Source organism: Protopterus annectens, chromosome 12.part0 (genome assembly GCF_019279795.1).
Source record: "Protopterus annectens isolate FY-2018-M chromosome 12.part0, PAN1.0, whole genome shotgun sequence".
NCBI classification, from domain to species: Eukaryota; Metazoa; Chordata; order Ceratodontiformes; family Protopteridae; genus Protopterus; species Protopterus annectens.
In genome coordinates, this window is record NC_056746.1 from 503,951,084 (window position 1) to 503,963,242 (window position 12,159).

At 37.6% G+C, this 12,159-nt stretch overlaps 1 protein-coding gene across 1 annotated transcript in view; it reads right to left on the reverse strand.

Moving 5' to 3' along the window:
• The window catches only part of SDR42E2 (short chain dehydrogenase/reductase family 42E, member 2), a 525,257-nt gene that overhangs the window by 80,122 nt on the left and 432,976 nt on the right, over positions 1-12,159 (reverse strand). The window contains exon 10 of the mRNA XM_044089637.1: positions 1,996-2,061. Coding sequence (XP_043945572.1) covers positions 1,996-2,061 — 66 coding nt within the window. The remainder of the gene's footprint in view (positions 1-1,995; positions 2,062-12,159) is intronic.

Consider the following 12,159-nt stretch of genomic DNA (forward strand, 5'->3'; position numbering starts at 1 on the left):
AGGCAAAAACAATAACATCTCTAACTACCGCCCCATAGCTATCCTCTCCCCAATCTCAAACCTTCTGGAATCCACCTTCAGCTTATGCCATTCCTAGCCAATCAACACCTAATCACTCCAACCCAACACGGCTTCCGACCTGGCCATAGTACTATCACTCCCCTTCTCTCCTTCTTAGACACAATAAATCTTGCCCGTGACTCTGGAAAAATAGTATCAACAGTTCTACTAGATCTGTCCAAGGCATTCGATACCATCTCCCACGCCCATCTCTTGAACCATCTTTCTAACCTTAATCTCTCTCAGAATACCTTATCCTGGTTCTCAAGCTACCTCTCTGACAGGTCTCAAGCTGTGAAATGGGGGAAAGGCACCTCAGCCTTCCTTCCTACCCCACTGGGGTACCCCAGGGATCCATACTCGGTCCAATGCTATTCAACATCTTTATTAATGATTTCCACAAAGCCATACCCAACACCAAAATTATACAATATGCAGATGATTCAACTTTAGTCTGTTGTGCCTCTAACCTCTCAGAGCTTCAAACAGTGACCCAAACTGCTTTATCCACCACTGGATGCTCCAAAACCACCTCTTGCTAAATGCTAATAAATCCAAAATACTATTATTCTCTCCCTCAAAAGCTTCCCCTCTTGATAAAAACTTGTTCCAAATTATTAGCCAAAACAACTCTATTATAGAGGTTGTTCCCTTCACTAAACTACTTGGGGTTACTATTGATGAACACCTAAAATTCAACACTCACATCCAGCAAAACATTAAGAAAACCCATATAAAACTTGGTATGCTATATAGAAACATCCACTTTCTCTCTCCTTCCATCAGACAAACTCTCGCCACTACCTATCTACTCCCCTCACTAATGGATGGTGCTCCTCTACTAACAAACTTATCTACCTCTCTCTCCTCCAAATTGGAAGTCTGTTATAATAAGATTTCTAAATTTGCAACCAAAGCCAAATTCTCCTCCCATCATTGAACTGCCCTTCATTTGTTAAATTGGCTTGAACTCTCCAACCATCTAGATTAGCTCCAAATTACTACAACCCACAGACTAATTTTTCAATCTACTAAGTGCCCAGCACTAACCAACATTCTTCAACCTTACACCCCTCAGAGAACTCTAAGATCTACTCACCAAAACCTAATCACTGTCCGCAAACCCAATCGTCCTGCTGGTCAGCTTCTTCTATCCTTTTCCTTAGATAAAAAATGGAATTCTCTTCCTTCCTCTCTAAGGACTTGTGAAAACTATGAAAACTTTAAAACTCAGCTACATTCCTACCTTTCCACTAACAGGAAATGCAACTGTACTCTCCCATCTAGCCTAATAATCTATCCACCCCTTAAACTCCTGACTAACTCCGCATACAAGCTAACCTAACATAAATGTACATATTGCAAAGAACATAATTGTACGTATTATAAATAACCCATCCCACCTTTTTTTCTTTTTTTTCTCTCTTTTCCTTCTAAGTCTTTATTCTCCCTCTCAATTAAGTTACCACTGCCATCCTAAATATTTAGGTACTATGTAACCAATGAATTTATTCCTGTTCTCTAGCATGGAATAAAATTGTAATTGTGTCTTCTTTACTATGATTGCATCTGTAACTAAACTTTGTAATGCGGAGCTTTTCTCCCCTGGCCTCCACTGAAAACGGGATCCCTGAGCCCAGTGGACCTCCCCGGTCATCAAACTGAAAATAAATAAATAAATAAATAAATAAATAATATCAGCATTGGTATGAGAATTAACATTGGCATGGTACCAATATGCTGGCCAGGGCCTCAGACTTAATAGGATTCTTAAAAGAAGACTAGAGTATCTTGGCTTCTAGCTATAATTAAAAACTATGGCCATTTCCTATAATCTATGCTATAAAAAGTGCAAAGGTCAGAACAGCTCTACAGACAAGGTCAAAAACTGTACGCTAATTCTCTGTAATAAAGAAAGAAAGAAGAAACACATACTAGAGGTGTTATCCAGTCATAAGGGTTTACAGACACGCCATCATTTATATAATATGCCTGTCCACTCTGAAAAAAAAAAAAAACAGAGCAAAAATTGAGGTTAGTTAGCTGCACACATTTTGTGTCCTTCATTTAAACAACATAAAGGTAATTTTTTAGATTACCAAGCAAGACTGTGTGATAACAAAATGGAATGAAACAGGTTTCTTCTCTAAGCTTTGTGTTCCTTTGTGTTAGCAACAGTAGATTCTAATCCAAATACGGAGCATTGATATTCTAATATGTTGCTTTATTTTATGAGACTTTTATTGTTTAGTATTCATTTTCTTAACTCCAAAACTCTTACCTTACAAACGGCTGAAACCGTGATGGTCAGTGATGTGTCAAACACTGAAGTAGTGTCTTTAAATGTAGGATTCATTGTCTGACTATGACAATTGAGAAAATACATTCAGAAATAATTCTGTTAAAGTTTACATTTCAATTGCAAAATGCTCATGGAGTTGAAAACATGCCTGTACATTAAAAAGGTCATAAATTATGTATTTCACACTAATGCCCTAAAATGATTTATTTCCTTCAGATACTGATGTGTGTTGTCTTCCTCTAACACTTAACAGAATAAAAGAAATGTTTCAGTACCCAAAAACCACTTCAAGAAAAGAACATGTAAGATGTGAGGACTGTAGCAAATGACTTTGGCTTACATGCTGGAAAAAAAAAGTTTGACAAGACAAAAAACAAAAAATACTTCTCCACTCAGCTTTCTATTCAAGGGAACAACCCCAAAATATTTTAGAAATCTGTCTCATCACTTCTCAATCCAGGAACCCAGCATAACCCCACACCATCTCCTGACAAAGGCCCACAAGATATTGCCCAAGCCTTTAACTCTCATTTTATTGATACCATTCAAAAACATGTGACTGAGTTCTCCCAACAAGCCAACACAAATTTAAATAGTGATAAAAACAACTATTCCCTTGTTCAGCCTCCCCACCCCCGCTATACATGCTTCTTCTAATAGCAGTACAACCCCTCTCTCTTTTACTCTACAACCTGTGTCTACCACTTTAGTGCACAAAGTACTAAAAAAACTAAAGCCTTCCTCCCCCTCATCTGACAACCTTCCAGCAGAATACCTAAATATTGCTGCCAATGCTATAGCCTACCCTGTCAGCATTCTTATTAATCTTTCTATCTCTCAGTCGTACGTCCCTCAACTCTGGAAAAACTCCCTTATAACGCCCCCTGCATAAGGGTGGAAACACCAATGACCTCTCTAACTACCAACCTATCTCTATTCTTTCCCCTCTGTCAAAAATCCTAGAAAAGTGCATACACTATCAACTGCTTAAACATCTTACAGACAACAACTTGCTGTCACCCACACAACACGGTTTTCGTCCAGCACACAGTACTAGCACAGCCCCACTATCATTTACCAGTGCTGTAAACAAAGCCCTAGATGCTGTCTATTCACTACTGTTATTCTGCTTGACCTATCAAAAATGATACGGTGTCACACCATAAACTACTCTTACAACTTGAGTCTCTAAACTGCTCCCCACATACTATTACTTGGTTCTAAAACTACCTTCATAATAGAAAACAATCAGAACATCTAACCAACAACACAGGAGTTCCCCAAGGGTCTATTCCTGGGCCTCTGCTTTTTAATATATTCATTAACAATCTCCATAAAGCATCCCAACAAAGAACCCTTATCCAATATGCAGAAGATTCAACCTTAATCACATCATCCATCAATCTCTCAGAACTCCATACCTTAATTCAAAAAGCATTTACATTCATAGAATCATGGCTAAGTGATGCACAACTGCTACTCAATCCTAAAAAAAAAAATTGTTTTACTATTCTCTGACAAACCCGTAACTCTTGACTTTAAGATAGTCTCACTTAACAATACTGAAATTGAGCTTGTTAAAACAGCAAAACTACTAGGCATTACAATTGATGACAAACTGTCTTTTGAGAACCACATATTCAGCACAGTCAAAAAGACCCACTTCAAGCTAGAGAAGCTCTATAGGCATAAACTCTTCCTAAATAAATCTACCAAAACAAAACATGCAAATCGTCTACTTCTCCCTTCCCTCCTCTATGGTAGTCCCATTTTCACTAACCTACACACATCACTCATGACCAAATTACAATCTTGCTACTACAAAACAGCAAAATTCGCCACCAATATGCCATCTCACGCACATCACTGCTTAGCCATTAAAATTTTAAATTGGCTTGAATTCCCCCATTACCTATATTACACCCAACTTACTCTTACTCACAAACTAATATATAACCCACTCTCCTGCCCTTCTATACAAGACATGGTACATACATATACTCCATCTCGAAACCTTAGGTCTTCTAATAAATTACTAGTAACCATAACTAAACCCAACACAAGAGCTGGTGAATGCCTTTATTCCCATATAGTAACCAAACTCTGGAATGCTCTGCCACCCTCAACCACTCAGCTAGACACTACAAAAACTTTTAAGTCAGCATTAAAACAACATTATTTTAACAACCTTACATGGACCTGTAATCTTTTGAACAAACCTCCTTAAAAATCTACTTTATCCAGCACATGCACACAAATTGACTCACAAACCTAAGAATGGCAATCTCCTTTCTATGGTGTACAATTTAAAACTTGAGCAGAAAGAATTTGACTGACTCCATACTAACGGTTTTCTTATAAACAATATTTTGTCTCAATGGTGTAATCTGTTGTCTATGTAAAAAAAATCTTTTTGCTGTCTATGTAAAAATCATTATAAACGGTTTTAATTTTTTTACTAACTTTGTTTAATGAGACACTGAATCTTTTGGAGCTTTTCTCCTCAGGCCTCCACTGAAAATGGATCTTTGATCCAGTGGACTTTCCCGGTCAATAAATGTAAATAAATAAATAAGTGTTCCTTCCACACTTCAGGTGCATTGATTTACGCATTCTTTTTATGTTGAAACTGTATTGTTTATTATCTTTTTTTGTTGTTTACTTCTCTGCTTTTCTTTCCTTGTTTGGTTTCCTTTATTTTCTTTTTCTTTTCCCTCTTTCATTTTCTCTGTTAATCACAGCAATACCATGTTTCTCATCTGTATTTGAATACCTTCAAATGACAAACCCCAGGGAAGTTGTTATACTAGCAACTTTCTAAGTATGTAAGAACAATATTTGAAATCTGTCCCTGATTTTGTGCCTTTGTCCACCCCCCATTATTTTTGGGTTTATCCAGAATTCTTGTGCTAAGGGATTGAGAAATATAACAGTTAAAACTGACCACAACAAGCAAGAGATGTTGCATAGTGATGCAGCATTTAGGGGTGTTATCTCATAGAGCTAAGATACTGCAGTTCATTTACTGGCTGTGACACTTAGTGTATAGAGTTTGCATGTCCTTCCTATGTGTTTATTGTATTTCACCACAATGCCCAGATATCACAAAGACATGACAATAACTGACCTGGTGAACCTGTAATTTATCCATAGTTGTGTACATAGTGTGAGTGTATGTGTCCTATGATGGACTGTTGTCCTGTCCATGATTATTTCATGACTTGAATTGATCAACACATGGACTATTTCATATCACAAACTAAAAAGAAGCTTGGTATGTTATATAAATTAAAAACATATTTAAATGAACCAACAATGTTAACAATAAGAAGTCACTTCTGCATGTTTCAGTAATTCTGATCAATATTCAAAAGTCTCAGAAACGACAATATACAAGCAATCTGCAGGAAAGTCTCCAGGGAGAGATAGTATTCTTGTGGAAGTTTGGAAGCTAGGAGGAAATAAAGTAATAAAGAACTGGAAGGTTTTGTTTAACAGTATTTTAAAAATGGGAAGCACCAACATCCTGGAAGAAAGCTTTGGTGACTGTAATACCTAAAGACTGAAGACCCATCAGGCCAGGCTTCATATAGGCCCATTTCAGTTTTAAACAATGATTATAAAATGTCTATGTCTATAATAGCTAAAAGAATGTCAAAGGTGTTGCCACAATTGATAGAACTGGATCAAAGTGGTTTTATGGAGGAGAGGCAAACATTGGACAACATTAATAAAACAATGATTATCCAGAGGGAAGCAGAATATAAGAAAATATTGCTGTTGTTGGCGGGGCTTGATGCAGAGAAAGAATTCTACAAAGTAAGCTGGGATTTTATGGGTAGGGCAATGGAAGCATTTTCGTTCTCTGATACTGTAATGTGGTTAATTAGGAGGATGTACGTGGGATCAGAGACAAAAATTAAAGTAGGAGGGTTCCTTCTTTACAAGATATCTGAAAAGAAGAACCAGGTAGGGATGTCCTCTTTCCTGTTTGTTATTTGCTTTATATGCAGAGACATTGGCAAAGAACATGAGTGACTCAGAAATTCAAAGATATAATTGGTAAGATGATCAAGAAAGGTTGGTTTCATTTGCAGGCAATATTATTTTGTAGCCAAAAAAATGTCAAACCACAGAAAACAGAAAACTATCTGAAGAAGTCCTGGAATTTGTTAGGACAAAAGCACTTATATTTTATTAAATAATGTTCTCTTTTCTGTGGTTTGACATTTTTTTGGTTACTATTTACTAATTTCTTGTTTACTGGTACAATATTGTTTTATACCTGATAAAACCAGAAAAGGACATCTCAGTGCTGTAGAACATCTTAAGACAGTTTCATGTCTTTTTGAGATATATAATTAATGAAGATAAAACAAGGGCTATAGCTGCAAATGAAGATAAAACAAGGGCTATAGCTGTAAACTATACTCCCACACATGAAATGGTGGAGCAATACCCATATTTAAGGGGACACAATAAAGTGAAGCATTTAAGAATATGGATTAAAACAGATTCTCTTATGGCAGCTAAGAATATGTGGGAAGAGACTAAACAAAAGATAATATAACAACTGAGAAAGTGTAAGCTCTTGTTTATGGATATGGATAGTAGGATACAGGCAGTGAAAATGTTTAGTCCCTTTAATTTTATAAACAGGTCATGCATATTTTTTCAACCAGAGGAGAAGTTGTAGACAGTAATTAATAAAGAGTTGAAGAATTTTATCTGGGAGGGGAAAAGGGCAAGAGTCAGGTGGAATAAGTTGATCCTTCCAATAGAATAAGGTGGTTTAGGATTACCTGATTTAAAGTGATATTTTAGAGCTATACACTTAAATATCTTAAACATAGCACAAACAGAAAGCTATAATTCAAACTGGAAAGGGATGACGATGAAGTGGGGGGGGGATTCAAGAAATAAGAAGAGAGTAGGATTTTCGATGCAGATCCTTAAGGAGAAAAAGAACAGCCATGCAGAATATTATATTCATGAAGTAGCAGAAAGTATTCTAAGAACTAAGCCAACACAAGAATGGAAAAAGGAGATTTTGCTGATAGAGAGTTGACTGGAGAAAACTGTCAAAGAAACCAAGGTATTGGGAGCAAGTAACTAGAGAGGGAGAGGGAAAGGTAAAAGAATAGGAAGAAGCCAAGAAGGCAGTTGGACTGCAGGCTAGATACTGTCTTCCCTGTCAAGGATTGATATCTGAATATAGGGAAAGAGAAAGGGTCAGGGGAATCCTAAGTGAAAAAACCTGCTCTGGTTGAGTTTTTAATTGAATCTAGAACAGAGGGTGCTGTTAGAAAAGTAAGAATTAGTAGGCCACATAAAATACTGCACATGCACTATAACTATACGACTCAATAAGAGGAGGTTAGAAAAGACTGGGAAGTGAGACCGGATAAGCAATTCACAAGGAAACAATGGGAGGACATATGTATGTCTCTCAAATATGCAACAAAGTCTAGAAGATTTAGAATTTTTACTGTAAGTCTTTGCATAAGTATTTTATAGCCTAAGCAGACTCCAAAGAATTTTTCCTCAGGTAGATGGCAAGAGGGGTGACCTAATGGTTAGGGCATTTGCCTTACAAACACAAGGTGCAGGGTTTGAGTCTCACAAGGGATAATTGGCTAGGCTTAAAATGGCTCATAAGGACAGTTAGCCTAGTACTATCCTATGAACCTATGTTGGAAGTGTAATGGGGAAGAAAGAGGCAACTGAGAACATGTGTTTTGAGAGTGTAATAAGTTGGCAGATTTTAGAAATTCCTGGCAGAGTACTCTGTCAAAAGTATTGCATTAGCAAATGGCTATAATTAAGGAAATTATTTTTTGAGCTGGAATACAGGATCTGAATTGCATAGATATGATAAGGCCTTGTTAGATGTAATTCTGGTGGCTATCAAAAAAGAAATGACTAGAAAATGGGAATCAAAGTGTAAATCAACTGTATTTGAAATACTGACTTTTGTTTCAGAGATAAAAGACCTGGAAATGGGATATTTAGAAGAGGGTAGCAGCAAACTACATAGAAAAAATTGAAATTGTGGGAACAATACATGCAGTGTGATGTTTTGGAGGAGGAGTGAGGTTTAAGGCAAGGCAAGAATTGATCAATTTATGTAATGTTGAATTGACGATAAATATACTAAAGAATATATGTTTGCAACTTGAATATGTTAATATGGTTTGTTTTCTTTTATATAAATGTATGTTTCCCTGTGTCGTAAGTGATAATTTAGTAAAGGTGTTAAAAAAATTAAAACTGCAAATTGTCATCACATATTCTCATCTCAGAATAATACTCATCATATTTTGTAGATGAAAGAAGTACCAAGCATTAAAGAATCTTGGAAATATCACTGAATATGTTGGCCTGTCATCTGCAGTGCAGGTGGTCTCGTCTCATCATTAGTGTGGCTGTGTCTGGGTCTGCTATTTAGGCAGCAGACATGATACCTGTATCTGTAGCCATCTGTGCCAAACATCTGTTTGTGGCCCAATGGCAGGACACCTCACTGGCAAGGACAGTGATGGTGTAAAACTGAATAAGTGAATAACAGTGCATTGTTTTCAGACAGTGAAGCATGTGCTGTTGTCACAGTGCAACATGGTGACAGTAAGTGATGCATGTAATACTGTCACAGTACGTAATGATGACAGTGCATCACTATCAGTGAAGCATATAATGCTGTCACAGTGCAGTGTGGTGCATGCATTGTTAGCAGATAGTGAAGACTGTAATGTTGCCACAGTGTAGCATGGTGAAATAACATCATCAGAGAGTGAAGCATATAATGCTGACATAGTGCATCATGGTGACAGTGGATTACTACTAGTGAAGCATGTAGTGCTGTGACTATGCAGCATGGTGACAATGCATCATTATCAGATAACAAAACAAGTAACATTGTCACAGTGTTGCATGGAGATAGTGCATTTTTACAAATAGAGAAGCATATAATATTTTCACAGTGCAGCAAGATTACAGTGGATACTCTTCATCAGTGGAAACATGTAATGGTGTCACAGTATAGTGCAATGACAGTACATTGTTATTAGGCTGTGATGCATGTAATGCTGCCAGGGTACAGCATGGTGACAGTGCACTGTTATCAGACAATGAGGCATGCAATGCGGTCACATCTCAGCATGATGACAGTACACCATTGTCAGGCAGTGAAGCATATAAAGCTGTTATTATACAGTATGGTGGCAATGAAGCATTATCAGACAGAGGAGAATGCAATGCTGCTTGAGTGCAACATGGTGACAGTGCATACTGATTAGACAGTGAAACATGTAATGCTGTCACAGCACAGCATGGTAACAATGCATTATCAAGCAGTGATGCATACAATGTTTTCATAGCACAATGTGGTGACAATACATTGTTATAAGGCAGTGGTACTGGCAGTGCTGCCACAGCATAGCATGAATACAATGCATCAATATCAGACAGTGAATCATAATGCTGTTTCAGTGCAATATGGCAACAGTGCATCATTATCAGACAGTCAAACATGTAATGGTGTCACAGCGCATCTGGTGACTGCATTGTTATCAGTGAAATGCTGTATTGTCACAGTGTGATATGGTGATAGTGCAACCTTATTAGTCAGTGAAATGTAATGCTGTCACAATGCAGCAGGATGACAGTGCATTATTATCAAACAGAAAGTCATACAGTGTTTTCACAGAACAGAAGGATGTCAGTGCATTGTTATCAGACAGTGAGGCATGCATGCTATCACAGTGCAGCATGGTGACAGGACATCATTATGAGCGAAACATGTAATATCACAGTGCAGCATGGTGACAGGACATTATTATGAGTGAAACATTTAATATCACAGTGCAGCATGATGACAGTGTATTATTTTCAGGTATGGAAATGTAATGCAGTTACAATACAGCATGGATGGTGATAGTGTATCTTTATCAGACAATGATGCTTGTAATGTCAGAGTGTAGTATCTGATAGTGAATCATTATCAGATAGTGAAGCATGTAGTGTTGCCACTGTACAACATGGTGACAATGCATCATTATCAGTGAAACATGCAATATTGTCAAAATGCAGCATTTTGACAGTGAATTCTTATCAGACAATGAAATGTATAATACTGTCATAGCTCAGCATAATGATAATGGAACCTTATTAGGTAGTGGAACATGCAATGCCGTCACAGACCAGAATGGAGACAGTGTATCTTTATCAGATAGTGATGCATGTAAAGCTGTCACTGTGCAATGTGGTAACAACACCTCATTGTCAGACAGTGATACATGAAATGGCACCATTTCAACTTGGTGACAGTACATCATTATCAAATAATGAAGTAAGTATAGCTGTCACAGCACAGCATAATGACAGTCCACTGCTATCAAACAATGATGCCTTTAATGCTGTCACAGCATAGCATGGTGAAAGTGAATTATCAGACAGTGAAACGTGTAATGCTGCCACAGTGCTGTATGGTGACAATTGTTATCAGACAGTAAAGCATGAAATGCTGTCACAGCATAGCACACTGACTTTGCATCTTTATCTGATAGTGAAGCATGTAATGCTGTCATACCACAGCATGGTAGCCACATTATCAGGCTGATGCATATAATGGTGTCACAAAACAGAATAGTGACACTGCATCATCATCATCATCATCATCATCATCATCAGACAGTGAATCATGCAGTGCTGCTACTGTCCAGCATGGTGGTTGCATTATCAGACTAATGCATGTAATGCTGTCACAGCACAGCATGATGACATTGTGTCATCTTCAGACAGTGGAACATGTAATGCTGTCACAGTGTAGCATGGTGCTTACGTTATCAGACTGATGCATGCAATGGTGGCACAGTGCAGCATGGTGACAACACATCAATATCACACAGTGAAGCATGTAATACTATCACTGTGTAGCATGGTGGCTGTATTATCAGACTTATGCATGTAATGGTGTCATGGTGCAACATGGTGACAGTGCATCATTATCAGATAAGGAAGTATGTAATTTCACGGTGCAGTATAGTAACAATACATTACTACCAGACAGTGAAACATGTATTGGTGTCACAGCACCGCATGGTGATATGGTGACAATGTATTGCTATCAAACAGTGAAGCATTTGATGTTATCATAGCACAGCATTTTGACAATACATCATTATCAGTTAGTGAAGCAGGTAATGCTATCCCAGCACAGCATGGTATGTCATTGCCCCACACAGATCATGCAGGCTGCCTACCTGCAACAGTAAATTATGACACCAAGATGCCATCTGCAGAGAACAGGTAATGGCAGATCAGACCAGACAGCTGACCAAACAAGGATGTGATGCATATAGGTATTACTGTTCTGCTAGAGGAGACAGTTGAGCTGGTAACAGATATGATTATGGAGATGACAGAAGATGTCAGGATAATGATTTGGAGGTGGCATTCTTAGAAATGTCACATATGCCAGATGAAAAAATGTTGGAAAGGGAGCGAATCAGGGGATTTGATGACTGGTTGCATGCAAGTTCAAAAATAGAGAAAATACATGAAACCCAGCATACAATGCCATGCTACCATAACGTGTCTGTGGCAGCCATGTGACTGTTAATTGGTCAAATTCTACTTCTGTTCAAAGGAAACAAAATTCAGTGTCATTTTTTATTGAAGGGAGGATGCTTTTACACTTTTTATGTGGGTACTTTGTCCCTTGTATCCCCTTTATTTATATAATCAACTCTGAAGTTATGGCACGTTGAATAAAGGAGGATTTTGCCTGCTGTAGCCAT